General features: G+C 35.5%; 1 protein-coding gene across 5 annotated transcripts in view; it reads right to left on the bottom strand.

Annotated features, from left to right (window-relative positions):
- LOC138713782 (PRKC apoptosis WT1 regulator protein-like) overlaps positions 1 to 20,234 on the bottom strand; it is a 45,168-nt gene that overhangs the window by 10,484 nt on the left and 14,450 nt on the right. For 2 of the 5 annotated variants that reach the window (XM_069846195.1, XM_069846197.1), the window contains 5 exons: positions 18,122 to 18,305; positions 10,717 to 10,834; positions 9,429 to 9,533; positions 4,562 to 4,605; positions 2,004 to 2,151 (listed from right to left, as the gene is read on the bottom strand). In XM_069846195.1, the coding sequence (XP_069702296.1) occupies positions 2,004 to 2,151; positions 4,562 to 4,605; positions 9,429 to 9,533; positions 10,717 to 10,834; positions 18,122 to 18,305 (599 nt within the window). The remainder of the gene's footprint in view (positions 1 to 2,003; positions 2,152 to 4,561; positions 4,606 to 9,428; positions 9,534 to 10,716; positions 10,835 to 18,121; positions 18,306 to 20,234) is intronic. The other 3 variants (XM_069846196.1, XM_069846198.1, XM_069846199.1) reach the window with 3 other exon arrangements.

Raw genomic sequence — 20,234 nt, 5'->3', positions numbered from 1 at the left:
TACAACAGCATAGTTACAATATTTACTATATGTCATGGGTTAAGCCGAAGTTGCCCAACCTGACAGGTGTTCAAAAAGCAATTCCATGAACTAGAATGTGGTTTTTTAATTTAAATTTGAATTTTGATATTGTCGACAGTCTCTGACATGGTCAGGGAGAGAGTTGCAGAGACGTGGAATAGATATGCTGAAAGATGATGAGTAGAAGGATGTTCTGTGCAGAGGAATAGAGAGAAGGTACATGTTCCGGGTTCGAGGTAGTGAAAGGTAAACAAAACGAGATGCTAGGTTAGAGGGTGTGGAGGTGTGGATGATTTTAAATAGTAATAAGAGAGAGTTGAAAAATCTTCTTTCTTTAAGTGGACTCCAAGACAACAATTCTAGTGATGGTGTCACATGATCGAATTTTCTAATGTTACAAACGAAACAAACGCAGATATTGTGAACACGCTGTAGTCTATGGGCAAGATCATTATTTAGATTCGTGAATAGAGAATCGCAATAATCGAAGTGGGGCATCACTAAAGTTTGGATCAGGTTATAGTGCTGTTTCTGAATAAATATTGAACAATTCCTCCTTATATAACACGCTTACACTACTATTAATTATTATTATTACAAAGAATTTCTCTACAGACTTCTACATAAGTATCACCAATCTGAATTCATCCATCTTGAAAACAGAGAAAATTTGTCTTCAGTCTTAATCACTCTTATAAAGGTGCATACACACTTAGCGAACAAACAACAAACGAACGACAAACGATTGCATTCGCTGATTGTAATCGGTACATGTGTACGTCGCAGCAAAGGCAAACCGATCGTTTGGTTTCCTTCGGAAGTGATCTGTCACTTGTCGGTACATCAAAGGAAGTTGGTATTCGTTGTGGACGGGATTTGCCACTAGTTTGTAATTCGTAGCAGAACGCAGCGCTTAGTTCAATTTCACCAACAGGATGTCGAAACTGGAGTGAACGGAAGACACTGTTATAAATCTTATTAATGCATATAGGGAGCAGGAAACTTCATGGAATCCCAAGCATCCTACTTACCACAATAAAGTAAGAAAACATGTTTGGGAAGCTATTGGAAAGATGTTCAGCTGCAAGATAGGCGTGTCAAACACGTGCAAAATTTGAAAATTATTTTTGTTTATTTATTTTCAGTGGATACATGTTTGTTGTTTATTGTAGGGAGCAGAAGTCAAGAAGAAAATTGAGTCCCTCCTGACATCATTCCAGAGGGAAAGACAGAAGTCCACAAAAAGATCTGGAATGGGGAGTGATGAAGTGTACGAGTCAACTTGGTTCGCGTATAAACATATGTCGTTCCTTTTGGACAAATTCACGCCCAGAAGAAACAAAGTTCCAACCTTGTGCACACAAAATAAATTATTGGCACTGAACATAAATCATGAAGCAAGTCAGTGCCTCTACATTGATTGTGAATTTCGTAGAGTGGCTCTGCCACCATCTCCTTTTGGTTTTAACTTCCTTTTTGTTAAACTGCCTATAATAACAACGGCTGCGCTTGCTATAATTATATTTCCGTCTGCCTTTATTGCGGATAATCAGCAAACGTGAATGTTTTCTGACAATTTGCTGATGATTTGTACGTTGTTCCAAACAGTGAATGAACAACGAAGTTTTGTTTCATCATTTGTTCGTTGTTCGTTCGCTAAGTGTGTACGCACCTTTACAAATACATCGCCAGTATGGAATTTCAAAGCAGAATTAAAAAAAAAAACACTGTCACTTTCATCTTCTGATCCCATTAAATAGTATATGACTATCTAACTACAACTGAAACTATGTTGTACTGTTGATATAACAAGAATGATGTATTTTGATGATGGTTAGAATTATGATATGAAATTCAATTTGTATGAAAAGTCTTCAGATTTTGAAGTCATTTCAATATAAACAACCACAAAACCATAAGACTAAAACATTAAGTTGTATAAGGTAATATCTCTTAACTACAAACACGCCATAGCAACAAACCTCGTCTGGATTGTCGCCAGTAGGAGTGCCAGGGCGTGGTCGACATGGAGCTTCTGCAACATGTACCAAGCTGCTCACAGTTGAATCTGACTGGTTTAGACTATCAAATTCTTGGTTATCTTCATCATCTGCTTCAAGATCAGATGGGCTACAAAATAGAGAGAGAAAAAAAAAGTTTGTTGGTTATTTGGATGTAATGATTCCAGATCTAGTAATCATCTAATCAATGTGGAAATCCATGGAACATCTACAAATCGGGATTTATTACTCCATGATAGTATAATCGGTAAAAGAAATAAAATAAAGTTGAATTTTTATATGAGCCAGTATATTTTACCCAGAACCCCTTCATTCAATACATGATCCATACCTAAAGCTGCTTGCACACGATCATATTTTCATCAAATTCAACACTCCTCAGGACTTTTCAAGTCAATACTTCATAAGTTCTAATGTCACATCACTTACAGTACTTTAAGTCTTTGAATGTCTTAATAGTAAATAAGAACATGTTTTAATTCATCAAAGACTTGACAATTCTTTGACGGAATTGACCAATTGACAAAGGTGTGGTGGCAATAATTTAACAAAGGGCTCGCAAGAAAAAAAAAAAAAAAAAAAAAAAAAAAAAGAGGAGGGAGGGGGAGAGAGAGAGAGTAGAGTGACCAGCGGAGAGATACGTGTAAGGCAAGGGTGAAACAATGGGTTACTTTAAAATAATGAAAACAGTAACTTTTTTTACCATTAAAATAGGTCCAAATAGCCATTTCATTCACTGATGGGTTTAGCTTGGATGCCCACGATAACACAAATGAGATCGTGTCCCATTCTTTCACAGGTTTGCCCCGATAATTTTAATACTCATTAAGGGGACACTATGTGAGTTTTAAATCTTTTACAATTTTCATCCAAAATATATTACTTTTACACTACATAAACATGCCTACAATACTATCATCTGTACAAAATTTGGTGCCATTACGGGTAATAGTTATCAAATGATATTTTTTAAATATATTTTATATTGACATCACTAAAAAGGCTCCTTGCGTCACTATTTTTAGTTTATACTACCTGAAAAGCTTCAACATAGTCATGGGAAAATAAATTAATTAGTTTTTTGAGCTCGGTCTAAACAGAGTGTCACAATAAATTTTTAAGTGAATTTTCTTAATTTTTTACCATTATTTCACCATAATGTCTCCTTAAACTGGACACGCAGAAGACTGTAAGCTTACTTCTTTCACAAGTGGCAATGTCATTCATTCCACTAAACCTCTTTCAGCTTCCGCACTGCTAATGGTGATAGAATTTGCGATTTCTTTAATTTTTTTTTTTTTGGTGCTACAGTTAATGATAAACGGGCATTGTTTCTTTCCTATTGTTGTTTTCTAATGCCAGGCATTTGACCTCTTGCACTCCAATATTTTTTAAAGATATTATCATGGTCAGCCACTGAAGCACAGATTTTGAGGTGTTCCGAATCCATTTCTTGGTTTGAGTTACACAATGGGCAGTTAGGGGACTGATATATTCCAATTCTATGCAGGTGTGTGGCCAAACAATCATGGCCTGTTGCCAATCTAAATGCAGCTACAGACGATTTTCGTGGTAAATCGGGAATTAACTGTAGATTTTGATGGTTTCTTTCCTATTAAATTAGTATCTCGGAAATCATAATTTTTATTGTAGAAAGTCTCCAACTAGCAGTCAAAAGCTGCTAAAATTCCTGTAGTTTCAATTGATCGCTTTAGCCGAATGTAGAATAGGAGATGGTTAAACTAGAAAAACGCGTTTATTTTATTGATTTTCCTCAGAAGTTATTTTAATAAAGGGCTTGGAACAAATAAAAATATTTAACAAATGCTCACGCGAGTCTCCTCCAGCACATACTTGCAAATGGGATTTTAAAATATTACGAGGTGTGATCATTAAATTTCGAGACTGTGTCTTTTTTGGGTGAAGGAATCACGTGATTGACACTTGCGCACAGCGGTGGACAGTTAAGTAATATAAATATTGTTTTGTATCCTTAATTATCTCCCATATTGTAATATATGGTAGGTAACCTACAGATATTACAATGAACTTGAAGCACGTTTTAAAATCTTGTCAAATCTTTAGCAATATTGATCAACCATTGACAAGTTCTCTTATAAAGTACTGAATTGAACGAAAAATTTGATCATGTACAAGGAGCTTAGGCCATGAAAAGAATATTATCATCTTCAATGAGGCTTAAGTCCGTGAACCTCAGATATAAATGCGAGCATAACAACCACTTGACCATGAAAGACGACCAATTATTGATCCTTCGACTCTAAGCAGACATAGAGTTTCTCGGTTTTACAATAACTTGCAGAAAGGTTCTCTCATCCACTCAGCCCCAGTCTTATACCAAATAGGTATTACGAGTGTTTAAGGAATAAAGCAAACACACTGTACAGAGATTACAGGAGCTCTATCTCCTTGTTCGTCAATGAGGGGACAGGACATTACTTATCTTTAGAAATTTGCTCATTAGGACTGTTATGCAGTACTGAAGGATTGTTTCTTACCTCTTATTCCTCCTTTGTGGATACGTTTTGTGTGGTAATCGATCCTAAAAAATAAAAATAATTAGCGTCAATTTCAATACAACACATACAGAAACTAAAAATTGAAACGGAACATACACATTACTTCATATTTTTTATCATCTCATTTTAAAATCTATAAATAAACTGTAATGCAACACACTGCAACTTTTTTTTATTGTAACAGCAATAACAACCATGGATTTTAAACTCAATATTTATTATGTCACATAGTCAATAAAGCTAACTTTTTTTTTTCTTGCTACATTATGAAAAAACAGTAAAGGTTATGTCAAAATTCATCAATTACACTGTGTCTCATATCAACATATTCGTTTGCAATTATGCCAGCAGGATGACACTTTCACGCCTAAATTGCTAATATACTGATATCGTATCACACACAATATGATCAATGAAGTAATACAATGACAGCGTATAATATAATTTATTTCCAAGAAATAGTCTGCCCAGGCATCCTGGGTTGCCAAAAACACAGAATAACACACATATAAGAATAATAACGATTACAACAAAATAGATGAGTCAAATTGAAATGTGAACTAGGAGCTTAAATTTAAGAAATAATAAATTTGTACATATATTTGTAACAATCACACACTAACGGATAGAAAGGGGGGGGGGGATTATGATATTCCGTATAAATGATTTTTCAGAATCGCCACAGACCCTTTAATGCTAGAAGTAATTATTTTTGGAATGATGTCATGGATTCCAAACGTTTTGATAGTGTTTACAGTTGATCGTGGGATGGTGCCCCTCGCTCCGATCATTAAACCATGTACTTCCCAGGTGCCTTCCATCTGATATATTTAAGTTACATTAAAAAAATTTGCTCGTTTGACTCAGGTGGACACTTTTGTGGCTCTGGTAGCAGAATAAAGAAATGAGAAGCAGGTATACAAATGACTAAGAAATATCAGAGTGCTGCATATTCAAACACTCCCATTCTTTTATTCAGAATACCAACACCGAAAAGTAGGCATTTTCTAAAAACAGTTTCGCATTTGAAAAGTAGGCCTTTTCTGAACATTGTCAAAATAAATAGAGTTACTTCATCGCACACTTCATGGCCTACTGTATTATATCACTGCCTTCACGATTTATTTCGTGTTCAAATACAAAAAAAACAGTTTACTTTCTGTAATACAAGGGCAAATTGAAAAGTTTCTGCCTCAATTTTTTTCAGCCACAATAATAAACATACAGGGAAATCAAAACACAGGCAGTGTCACCGCTGCTGTTCAGGCATTTGTCCAATTGCACCACTAGTTTGGAGATGCCGCTGTTGTAGAATTCGGCCAGTCAAGCGCAGGATCACCACTGGACAGCAGTCTTTGCATCATCGAAAATCATCAGCAAAAAGCGCCATGGGATTCTCGTGGACAATGTGGTTCTTCTCCATGCCAGGCCTCATGTGGCAAACAGGATCGCTGCCCAACTGCAGTCATTCGGATGGGAGATTATGGAGCATCCATCGTGCAGTCCAGACCTCGTCCCCAGTGATTACCACGTGTTCGGTGCACTGAAGAAATTCCTAGCAGGCCAGAAGTTCATTTTCGACGACGACGTGAAGACCACTGTAAGATGGTGATTACACGCTCCACCAGCCGAATTCTATAATAGTGGCATCTCCAAACTAGTGATGTGATGACACAAATGCCTGAAAATACACTAGCAAGCAAACAATAACAAGTAAATAAATAAACTCTGATCGCAAAATATGTTGTTGTTATCTAATGCCGACACTTGGTGATGAAGCCATTCATCCTCTGCATTCCAACTTGGTTTCCTTCTGGAGGGTTGGACATCTGGTGAGGTGCTGATTGTGTAATATATTCTAAACACTATTTTTCGTAAATAAACGTACAACGCACACGACATCTATTTCTGAACATCTCATAGACAACTCATTACGAACTCTGCTACACTTTAGAATCATTATGTATTAGGGGAGAGTCGGGTAGTATCGGACATTGGGTAATATCGGACAGTGAGTTTCTTTCATCTACCACCATATGGTAGTACCTGAATGACAAGGTTACGTTTCTCTATGCGACATCACAGAAACGTAACCATGTCAATCAGGTACTACCATATGGTGGTACATGAAAGAAACGCACTGTCCGATATTACCTGATGTCCGATACTACCCGACTCTCCTCTAAGTTTTATGCCAACTTAGCATTATAAACAGGTTGTTACTACATCGAAAATCGTGCGTAATTGCATTATAGCACGCGTGCCAATAAAAGCAATGATGTATTTGCTATGATGTAATACGGAACACTTGCTATCTGGTTATCGCTTCTACGCACGACATAACAAGAAATGAAATGCAGGACAGAAGGTAATGTATCATTAACAATTTTGTATCACTTTTGTAATATCATATAAAACAGTTCTGTGGTTCAGAGAAACTATATTAACAAAATAAAGGAACATTTGTAACATAATCTGCAAGCTCATCCATTACTCTTTACTCAATGTCAATGCCAGGCACAACTAATGGATACGAACATATGAAGACAATTTGTCAGCTATGGATCCCGAATTGAATTTCTTTCATAATTTATTTCTTACAATTTATAATGCTAAGATGCCATAAAGTGTTGTATCTAACTCGTGGATAATCTTATTATGACACTCGTGAAAATTGTAACACAAACAATTCACTCATGCCATAATCATCAAGATTATCCACTTGTTGCAATATATACATTTATAAAGGAAAAAGTGAGACTTCGAAGTTAATATGTATGTATACCACACCATGAAACCTGAACCGCATTTTCTGAAATGCTCTTTAGTAGAATTAAAACAAACAAACATCAGTATGGACATATGAAACAACTGAGAGCTATTTGCGTTTCTGTGTTATTTGTTTATTTTTCTCACTAAACTTTAAAGAGTCAGTAGCCAATATTTCATGTTTTTCGTATATTAATAAAGGTCTGATCTATTATCTTACAAAAATTTCAAGTCCAAATGCAAAACACATTTACACAAATGCAGTGGCGGCTCGTACCTGAAAATAATAGCGTGCTAAAAATATTTTTAGACTCTCCTAATTTTTTAAGGTGAAATCCATCCATCTCAACTAATAACACTCAATAAAAGAATTGTATTCTAATGGATACCATCCCATTGTGGAATCCTGGGAAACGAGAATGCAGATGCTTTAGCAAAGAAGGGCAGCACTGCTACTTACAGACCTGTTACTAAATCTACGTATTACTCTGTGAAGAGATTTATTAAATCTACATACTTAGACTTCAACAAACAAAATTTGATAACACAATTTCAAGGGAAAAAATGGAACTCTCAGCATCATAATCCACAGTTGATTTCTGATTTACCACGCAAATCATCTGTAGCTGCATTTAGATTGGCAACAGGCCATGACTGTTTGGCCAAGCATCTGCATAGAATTGGAATATATCAGTCCCCTAACTGCCCATTGTGCAACTCAAATCAAGAAATGGATTCGGAACATCTCAAAATCTGTGCGTCAGTGGCTAACCATGACAATATCTTTGAAAAATATTGGAGTGCAAGAGGTCAAATGACTTTATTGTCAAATGCCTGGCATTAGAAAACAACAACAACAACATTTTGAATCGACTTAGAATTGCCTTTAAACACTTTGCTATTTTCAATGTATTCTCTCACTACACTGTCCAAACTGCTTATCAGATTAATAAGACCTATGAACACACCGAGATTATCTGACGTTTCCGTCTCAACGTGGCCACATAGCGCTAGTTCAAATTTCCCACAAAATTTAATACAATCAATTATTTTCGATAAAATATATCGATTTTTTCGACTTTCTCATCTTGATAAGCTCTATTAGCTGCGCTGCAATATTTGCAGTGCCAATCGTACGAAGATCAAACGAGTTTGTTTCTTGCTGCGTGAATGTCTCTTTATATATTCATTCAGAGACCAAGATCTTTGACACCTGTCATAGACATGAATCACCACTACTAAATAAGAGGCAAGGGAAGCAGAACAGAGCATTTCGTATTTTGCATCCACATATCCAGTCACTGTTGTCATAAACTGTTCTGTTACATTTTCTAGTGTACACGTAGTTTTTACTATCCTTTACTTTATGCACAATATTGGTTTGCCTGCCCTAGATTTTTAATTCTAATTTAATCTTTTATGGCTGCTTGGAGAAAGCAGTTTTGAGTAATGAATCGATGGAGTTCATCATGATATAACGGTTATATCTTTAGTGGTGTCTAGGCAGCACTGTTCCGTCAACTGCTACGAACCAAAGAATATAGAAGGAAAGAAAGAAAGTTTCACCAAACAATGTGAAGAAGAGCGTACAGCGCTGCACAATAGTGAGCACGGTGTTGTGTGAAAAAGCAGGACAAAATATCAAGGAGGGGCGAGGTGAAGTGCTGTTCTGCGCATGAGCAGACACTGCTAGCCGGGCTAAATTGTTGGGAATTAGCATGTAGAGTAAGGATGGATTCCATTGAGTCTACAGCACCAAATTATCGAAAATAGTGAACTATTATAAGTAGAATTTGTATTATGTGCGTTTTTTTTAACAACATTATTTCGACGATAATTTTATGGCATGCTACTGCACGTTAGCACGTAGGGAGCAGCCGCCACTGCAGAAATGCAACCAAAACAAATAAAGGTTCTCTGGTATAAAATTTTTCGTTTTATCCCGATTTATCTACAATATAATTATTCTAAAATTCTATAATTTAATTAGTAATACAGTGTTTGTCCAAAAATAAGCTATTCTACTTTATTCGTATGGCTCAACAAAAGTCCTTAAAATATAGGTCTTCATATTTACCTCTGCTGGTTCACGATCCAGGAGCTGCTCATTATGTTGTGTGTTACGACGTGTCTCAGCTGTCTGAGTCTCATCTTCGTCCTCTCCTGTGCTACCTCCAGTAGACTGAAAACAAAAACTGTGCAATTTTAACACCACACTCTCTAATCTGAAGTGTTCTGCGTGGAGTGTTGCACTGTCTGGAGGCAGAAACACGGACATTATTGCGAAGTGAAGAGAAGCAAATATAAGCATATGAAATTTAGATAAGGAAAATAATTGAGCATGTGAAATTGACAGACAGAATAAGAAATAAAGCTGTGTTGGAAAGAGTGAGTGAAGAAAGAATAATGCTGAAACTGATCAGGAAGAGGAAAAGAAATTTGCTGGGTCACTGGCTAAGAAGAAACTGCCTACTGAAGGATGCATTGGAAGGAATGGTGAATGAGAGAAGAGTTCGGGGTAGAAGAAGATATCAGATGATAGACAACATTAAGATATATGGATCATATTCGGAGACTAAGAGGAAGGCAGAAAATAAGAAAGACTGGAGAATGTTTAGTTTGCAGTGAAAGACCGGCCTGCTACTAAGGTGAACAATGGAAGTACAAATAAAATGTCAATAGGGGGAATATAAAGTGAACAATTGGAGTGCAAGTGGAACAAGGGGAAGACACAAATAATACAAGGTGAACAAGGAGAATACAATGTGAACAAAAGGAAGACAATGAAAATAAGAGAAGACAATGACGACAAGGGGATGACAATGACAACACAGGGAATACAAGAAGAACAAGGAGAATATGAGAACAATTGGAATACAAGAAAAACAAGGGGAAGACAATGAGAAAAAGGGAATACAAGAACTAAAAAAGACAAGGAGAACAAGGGTAACAGTAGCGGCAAGAGGAGGTTGCATTTTCATGTGATAGTCAACTTCCAAGTTAATTTCCCCCCTCCCCGACACCTAGTGAGGAAAAAGATTTAGTTCTACAATAATATAATACAAGAATTAAAATGGAACCACTAATTTACATCAATAAAAATTACAGAAATGGGGAAACACATTCAATAATGGACTCTTTAAATGCTTAATTTAATTCTGTTATACACTCAGAGAGGTCATAAGAGACTGGAATGATCTTTCAAGAGATTAATAAAATTGGGTAACATATCACTGAGGTCTAATATTTGAAAGGATATAATGATGAATCATATTAAAGGAATCATTTGATAAATACACAAATATCAGTAAGTAAGTAAGAAAATTTATCTACAGACATATTTTACATGAGTTGTGTTTTCATACATGCTTCCAGACACCTGCCTCTGTAGAAGGAAGATGCACCACACCAGTACTCCGTCGCTTCTCTCGTAGTTTCCTCCGGTCACGCTGCTGCTGCTTTCCTTTGTTCATGTGATTGGCCCTGCAAAATATACAATACACAAGTCATTGCAGAAAGTTGTTTCTTTAATTTGTGTACCTTCTATTCATACTGCTTCTTACCATTGCAGTCTGTGTACCTATAATTAAGAAACATCCTATAGATAGTAACTGATATTTTTTGTAGTTACATTGTTCAGATTATGGGTTTTCTGTAAAATATTACAGGATAAGGATTTAACCTTTTTTACCACCTCAGAGAGTGTGATAGAGATAGTTGATGTGTACGTCCTAAGAGGACACAGTGAAGTACTGGCAGTTTGAAAAGGGGACATGTTTAAAAATCTGGTCCAACAGTGAAGTATGTGCCATTATTTGACTTTTTTGGGCAAAAGACCGTGCATCAGCAGAAATTCTCAAACAACGTAGGAGGTTTACAGCCCAGATGTTACGAGGTTTTATAGCATGTTAAAATGGTGTTTAAAATTTGAAACAAGACAAACTTCCTTGTCACATAGTGAATGCTGTGATATTGTCAACACTTGCAACAGATGATAATACAGAGTACATTAATGATTTGATCGGACAGAAATTTGACTGTACATTATGCTGCTGATTTAGTGAAAGTCTAATGATAGTGCCCATTACGAAATCCTGTATCGAACCCTGGACAACAACAAAGTACATGGTATTCAATGTGGTACATTTGGAGCATTATAAGTGGAAAGACAAAGTGGTTCTTAATCAGACTGTTACCTGTGATGAAACATGTAGAGGAAGCGCAAAGAAAGCTTGCCCATTTGACTGATGTGCAGAGAACGATATTCGGTTCTCTTGCCACCATGCTCGTTACAGGGCTGCTATGAATCACCTAATGCTGATTACAGGGCGCATTCAAAAGCGCGGTCTTGAACTGTTCGTACCGTGGATTGTTGCTCTGCAGAGCGGGTAGAAGCCAGCATGTGCGTTACATATTCTGTGTTTTATCCCTGATATCAGGAGTTTTATGTAGTTCAAGTGTGTTTGTTAAATAACAGAGTTCTGTATAACATTCTATGTACTTAACAATGCCCTCCTTTTCGCTTTAAATTAGGAAGTGCTAATAAATCGTTACACAGTCAAACTTGAGAATTATTTATAACGTTCATAAATTTATGAAAAACAAAACAGGCTCCGTTCGTAACATAAGGAGTATATACAGATTAAAATAAACCGACCACAGTACCACGCTAGTTATCGGAACATTTTAATAAAATCACATAGTATTAGTGTTTTATTACAACGTCAAATATCAATTATTACACGATTACATATTTCTTATAACATCTTTGTCATTTCATTCAGTGATAAAAAATTCGTGCTTCTGTATTTTCAACAATGTTATGTTACTAGTTACTCTGCAACAAGGTTTAGGTTACGTTACATGTGCTGTGATAAATCTCACTCGAAACATCAAGCCAGCAGACAACTGAGAACTGACGACAGTTTGCCAATCGAAGCGAGGTCGAGTGCACCCGAACGTTTCCGAAAGTTCGTGCAGCTTACCGTGGCAAGCTCTTCTTGCGTCTACTCTACCTGTTACTGTACACCTAAATCCAGAAATCTGATGAGAAGTATGTTAATATTTTGGAATGAATTGGACTGATTGAAATGAGGAAATACTGTGAGTACCAACCAATATCGCAGTACGCTGAGGGGGGAAAAAAAGAGACCAGATCTGTTACTGCATGGAGTAACTTTTCATTAAAACAATGCATAGCCACATAAATAGTCAGGAAAATACTGGTGCAACAATACTGATATGATTCAGCATTTTCCCTATTGTTCACTGTCTCCATTGGACTGTCTCCAAATGATTTTCACCTTCTTCAGCTCCTAAGAAAAATGATTGCAGAGTGATGAGTTGAAGTGTGAATAGAAATAGTGACTACATAGAAAACTTGACTCTAAAGTCATTTTTGTTTACAGCAGAAAATTTCACTGTTGCCTTAATGAAATCTTGATATAACAATTGAAAATTACTTCCTGAATGCCCCGTATATTTCAAATTTAGCAACAAGAAGGAATTGGAAGGGATTATCTCACGGACCAGAGAAGGAAAAATGTATTATTTGAACAGTTTAAAACTAATATTATTTCGCATCACAATGAAATTAAAAATAACTGAAAACATAAAACAGTTTTAAACATAATTCATCCTGCCTCATAGATAAATTAAATAAAAGATCAGAAGACATTAAATACATTATAAAATATTCCTTACATTCTTAGTTGTCATATCCTAAGAAAAAACTTTCAAAAGAAAGAAGGAAATCTTCAAAATACAAGCTACAGTTAGTGAATACCAATTGCTTACTTAGGCAATTAATTTCTCTATTATTTTTATACGGTAGTTATTTTGCAGTAACTACATCACATTGCCACAATTTAATTAACTTAACACTCATAAAATTCGAAAGAATACACTCTTCTCAATTCTGACTTACATTATGAAACATAATTTTAGAGTTCACTCAAGCTCTGTATCTCCAACGTGATTCATTCCCATAGTAAAATATTGCTAAATGTTATTTGTAAGCAAGAAATCAGTACTGCATATCGTGGAAAACTGAAGACAAATTACTTCAATTGATTTTAAACCAAATATATTTTGATCAGTCACCAATATTTAACAGACTTACTATCGTGAGGTACAATATTGATTTAAGAATGTAATTAACGTCAAATATTTGAATTGTAGATCCCAAAGATACAATATTGTTAAAAACGCACTTCTCGTTCGATTAAAATAAACAATTAAAAACACTTCTGCACTTGTTTCAATTCATAATGTAACACAAAAAATAAAACATGCTGTTATTTACAATGTTTGGTTATACACAAAAATTTATCTCACATTTTACTGTTTAACATTGTGAGAAGTACTATTTAACAACATCAAAAGTGAATATAAAATTAAAAAAAACATGCCTTAATTTTCACAGCAGACTTCTATAAGAACTTAATCCCAAAGTTTTATAATATTTATGATTTAAAAAAACTACACTACAAAACATTCATACACTACGCCATTCAGGAAAAAAAAAAAAGGCAAAGCCAGGGCCGTTTTGGGATTCTGTAGTCTAAAGGCAAATATATATCTGCTGTCCCATTCATTTTTTTTAATTGGTCATACTTGCTTCACTGAAATGACATAATAATAATAATAATAATAATAATAATAATAATAATAATAATAATAATAATAATAATATGACATCATTATTATTATTATTATTATTATTATTATTATTATTATTATTATTATACCTGAAACAGGAAAACATTCAACTTTTTTTTTTTAATCAAATGAATTGGAGGAAGTTAAAAACAAATGCGTGGAAAAATTACTCAATCCCTTCTCCCACTTCCACTTTTCACCCTCTAAGAAGTTCGTTACCCAAATAATAATAATAATAAATACACAACTTGCTACTGCTACAATACTGATCTTTTCTGCAGCAATCTGTGTCCTTTTTATACGTATAATACAATGAACTATTTTGTTAAATAAAATTGAAATGTAAAATTGTCACTCATCAAAATTTGTCATCCTAGATCAGGGCCTACTATGTCTTAATGGATAAAATGGCTCTGGCCAAGGAAAAAGTGTCATTTTTTTTATTGGGTTATTTTATGATGCTGTATTAACATCTAGGTTATTTAGCATCTGAATGAAATGAAGGTAATAATGCCAGTGAAATGAGTCCGGGGTCCAGCACCGAAAGTTACCCAGCATTTGCTCGTATTGGGTTGAGGGAAAACCCCGGAAAAAACCTCAACCAGGTAACTTGCCCCGACCGGGATTCGAACCCGGGCCTCCTGGTTTCGCGGCCACGCGCTGACCGTTACTCCACAGGTGTGGACAAAAAGGTGTCATTATTTATCTACATAGGTACAATGCATGTACATTTACCAAAGTTATCACTGAAAGTTGAAAAGGAAAATAAGTTATTGAAAAAAAGGAACAAACGAATATACAGTATTTAATCTTCCTATAAATGAAATATGTGAAAGGAAACAATATTACTATTTCATTTCTATAACAGTATTAACGCTGGTCATTTAATATGAATTAATGTGGTACTCAAGTACAGCTACTAAAAAAAGTGTAGTGGAACTTAATTCTTTTTGTGGGACTACCAATCAAATTCAAATTTCGTGAAATATTCTTCAATTGAAACTCAATGTACTTGTACAATTTTAATAACAGCAAATTATTTCAACATTTGAAGCATTCACAGGAAGAACATGTTAAGCCCTTTTTTATTATTTCTGGTTTTTGGTGCCACCTGTTAGTTCCTAAAGTGAAATATTTTTCTAGTAAATCAGAATGCCGAAAAGCCTGCTTTGTAACGTGGTATGTTAAACTCAATGACATGTAAATTAATAAAGCCTTAGCAATGTTTTAACTTAAAAATGCTGACCTGAAGAATTCAAGAAAAGTGACTTAGCATGCTCTTTCAGTGGACCAATCATTTGTTAGGTTTATAATAATTTGGGTATTCTATATCTTCATCCATGGTGTGATAGCTCATGAAGGCCAAGGCCAATTGCTGGCCTCACGTCCATATGTCTCAGCAGAGGTGGATGATCATCCAACCAAAACAGGAGTAATGTGTGGTCAGAACGATGAACTCCCAGTCACTATAGCTGGTTTTCATAACTGGATTTCACTACCTAAGATAGCTCCCCAAATTCATCACAATGCTGGGTGGGCAACAGTCCCATACACTGGCTGAAATTTCATGAGAAAATTTCTTACCCATGAGGATTCGATCCATAACTCGAGTCCTAGGCACAATACATTTTGTATGTACATTAGTTACACATTATATATTTAGTTTGAATGGAACATAATAGAATAATTATTTTAGAAACGAAAATAACTAAATCTCAATGTAAATGCTTCTGCAAAAATGTACAAAAACTGACTACACGTTGCAAATAATCCAAGTTTCCCTTCTTGATATTTTCCTTTAATTTACGATTCTTTCTCAGTTATATAAGGGTAGAATAGAAAGAGGATTTTATTATATACAATGACAATATTGTGACACAGGAGGAATTATTGGTTCGCTATTAAAATCTGACTTACTACAGTTCTCAAATTAGTGAAGAATTCTATTTCTAAGGCAGCACTGAACGAAGATTAGTAAAAATAAGTTGCTAACTACAAAATCACATACACTGTAAGAATAAACACAATGTTCTGCTACTGTATTAAAGAACACATTATAACACTATATTTTATTTCTTTCATTTCACTTTAGGCATTAGTCATTTATTCCTCACAATTTGTATTAAGACAGAAAACACACAAAATAATGTGTAATGTAATACGAGATGCACACATGCAATGCTTCAACTATTCTTACATTTTGTGTTATTTTTTTCTCCAGGAATTTCTCAGCTGTTCACAAGTTGTAACATGACGTAGAAAATCCTATGGAAATAACGTATTTGGCAAATCATGTGGACACATGATACAAAATACAGTAAAACCTGCCAAAATCGCCACCCCCACTCAACCGTTACCTCAATAAATGTTTTCTTCTTCTTCTTAAACAGATTTAACTTCCCACAAAATCCATGTAAATTCCCTCATTTCAGCCACTGACAGCAGCCAGACTAGTTTTATAGATTCACTACTACTTGAGGGCCAGTTAAAAAAAAATACAATAGTAAACTGCCCCCCATTGAGGATAGCCCTTACGGACTCAGTATATCCTCAAAAAAATTATGACACATATGTAAACATAGATATTAAATTTCAAAGAAAGTAAACAAAGAAAAGGGCGTGAAAAATTACAATTGCTATTAATGTGGCATCATGTGATTAATTAGGATTTGGCAGGATTTTTTTAACACAATTATCACAATGTCATCCCTCAGAGATGTTGGTAGAGCAAACTGCCGTCGAAATTCTTCGAAAAAAACTGGTATAGTCCCTCGAGCACCCATGAGCAAGCCGAATACCTCAACGTGAATTAAGGCATATTTAAACTTGAAATAGTTGACTGTAGGCTCATAGATCGACTTCTTCTCAAGGTGGACCTTGGCTGACTGATGACATTCTACTTCAAAACGTATCGTGGGGTCCACAATGATGCCCTGTTTAGTGTATGCTAAAATATCTACTCGTCTCATTGACCCATTTTCAGCTAGACAGGAGATTTCTTCTTCTACTATCCACTAGAGTTCCTCAAGAGCAATCCCTGTTCACAGAATCCCAAGACATGTGATAAAGTTTCAATCTCCGGGCAGCCATGTCTGCACTGGGTACCGTCAAGAGATCTACCGGGAACGGAACAAACAGCTGCTAAATTTGCTGTCATTTTCAGGCTAGATATCAATTCACTAGTCGAAAGTCCTTTCTTGTTTGCAATCCAACTGTTGGCGGCTGTTAATTCGCTATACATCTCAACACCTTTTCCCCGTCCTGAAAGGGTCTTCCATGATTCATATTCACGACCTCTCAATTCTTCTCGAAAATTTCGAATTGTAGCTTTAGTAAAGTCTTCGGGAAAAGAAAGGCAGAGGGAATCACACGACAATTTGAGTTCGACATCTGTCTCATCATGTTAACGTGCAGATTATGTGCTCTGATTAATGATAGATGTTACAATGTTGAAGAAAAGCTTCCCACGAAGCGCGTATTAACTGAAGTCCTTTCAACTTTTTACTAGCGTACACCATGCTATTTGGAATATCAGCTGGGAGGAAAAGCATTTCTTTAACAGAGCTTTGAAGGATCTTATCAACGTCTTCCAAAAATCTTCGAGATAATTTATGTAAGGGAGCCATTTGCAGGGGATATATGAGCTTGGTCCAGATATATTGATTAACAATATTAAGTTTTTGATCAGGCCGCAACATAGGTGTCGATACTGAAAGTTCAAGATCCTGACGAAGGGAAACTATCAATTCTTCGGAATTAAACTGCAGTTCATCACTGAAAGTTATTCCTAAATATTTTATTGTGTCTTCTGGTCCAATGGAAGATCCAAAAATACTGTCCTCGGGATTCTTCTGTGAAGGATAAACTAAAGCAATCTACATTCTGTGTGTGCTGACTTACATGCATAACATAATTTCTCATCCAAGAAAATCGTCTAAATGAGAATCAAAAATATGCATATTTCAAAGGATGGCAATGGGACTGTCAGTACTTACTAATAAATGTATTTATTAACATACTCCAGTGCAGATTTAAAAGACTGGATACTAGCTCAACTACTGCCATCTCCAAATCCAGGTGCAGTCAGTTACTTTGTAAGTAACTACTAACCTGTTGACATGTTCAGTGAGAGGTTGTCTGACAGTAACACACCTGTTGACTCGTTTTTCCTTAGCCCTACTCAAGGGCTTTGGACTTGCATCATGTTCCGCTGGGAAATTTCCACTGATGTTAAGTGATTCTGAAGTTTTCATTTCACCACCTCCACCATCATCCATGTCTCCACCTCCAGGATCTTTAAGCGAAAAAGATTAAATTAAACTCAACAAGTTTTCGAAACTCTGAAGTCTGATGCAGTAACAGAAAACAGTATAATTACAATATAATGAAATATCAACTGAACCGTCTATGCTTATCTTGTTTTATAAATATAATTTTATTAATTAGTTACATTAACGTTTTCGGTACTGGGGTGTACCATCATTCAAAACACTGTAAGGTGAAATAGTTAACTACGCGCAGAGACTCATACTATAAGTGCACTCCACGCTATGTCCTAATTTTACAAGCGCTTCAATATCATGTGTGTGTACAACAACGAACAATAAGTGAAAATACCCATTAAGAAAGAAACTTTTTTTTTATCCAATGCCACCATGTTGTCTTTTCGACATTTCTGGTCTTCTCTCCTGGCAATGGCTTAATTGTAACCCACTTCTGAGGTTGGGACGCCTGGAAGGCGGAGTTACATTACCCCGATGATGTGATAGGATGATTATGATAATGTGGTGCCAGGATAGGTCTTAAATCTAAACTTAACCTAAATTCCAGACCATGGACGAACACAGGAATAATCCCCTTTAAGGAAAAATTCCTGTGCTCTAACCGGGAATCGAACCCGGGACCTCATGAACTATAGCCAGAAGCTCTGACCACTAGACCATGAGGCTGGCCAGAAAGAAACTTTCAAGGCGTAATTTAACCTAACATTATAGTGCAACATATCGATGTAATGATGTTCCTAATAACTGGTTGTCCCATTTGAATTATCACGACAACAATTAACTTATAACACAATGTAATCTAGATAACGTCGAACGCCATAGCAGCAATGATCACTGGTTTTAAATAATTGATTTTAATTGCCTGTTTTGTCTAATTAATAGCATCTAAGTGTTTTATTGTATTTACATAACTACTATATTTGATCATGGGTATAACATTTTATGTTCATACATACATATTATTCAAGACCACAACACATGCATCCATTGGCTAGGTTTACATATCGTCGCCTGAATGCAAGAACTAGGTAACTCGAAATTTGCGTTTTTTAGTTACCTCTTTTATAGCATAGCAAAAATCGCACAAAATGTAATCCAGGATCTAGGTAACTGATCGAATGATACCAGCGACATCTATTTTCCAATATAACAAATAGGTAAAAGAAAACGAGACATATTCCTTAGTGCAATAAATAAGTAAATAGGCGATGTCATAAAATATGAAAAATCAAGTTACCTAGTTCTTGCATTCAGGCGACGATATAGTATCATAATACATCTGATGATGGTACACCCCAGTACCGAAAACGTTAATGTAACTAATTAATAAAATTATATTTATAAAACAAGATAAGCATAGACGGTTCAGTTGATATTTCATTATATTATAATTAGCTTATCGGAATATTCAAAATAAGATGAAATTGAGCAAGTATAATTACAGTAAAACCTCGATAAGACACGCTCGCTTATTACACTATCCCGTGTAATACGCTTTTTTTGTCCGGTCCCTGAACATTTCATATATAACGCCTTTATAAAAATACCCCGTTTGTTGTGCTCAAGTCCCGCATAATACGCTGATTTTGTGGAATATTTTGGATGTAATTTTCAGCAATGTACTGTAACAGCAATGAAACATCTTGGTCATTGAACTCACTGGTGCCATTAACCTGAAAAGTATTTGTATTCGACCCTTTACCTGCACATTTAAACCTTCATACTTCATACCTTAGTATACCCCACCCTCTTGTTACACTCTCTTATTCGACTCTTTACCTACGCGCTTAATGCCTACATACAGTTACAATACCTCACCCTCTTGCTAACCCTCTCTCTCAAACAGCATTCCTCACTCGGCCGTAATAAAATTCTGGAAATTTTTGCTGGGCAGTTTGTTGTCCTTTAGTGTATTGAAGTGTCTGTGAATATGATTACAA

Source organism: Periplaneta americana, chromosome 14 (genome assembly GCF_040183065.1).
Source record: "Periplaneta americana isolate PAMFEO1 chromosome 14, P.americana_PAMFEO1_priV1, whole genome shotgun sequence".
NCBI lineage: Eukaryota > Metazoa > Arthropoda > Insecta > Blattodea > Blattidae > Periplaneta > Periplaneta americana.
The sequence above is the reverse complement of the archived record's forward strand: the minus strand, read 5'-3'. Positions and strand labels throughout refer to the sequence as shown.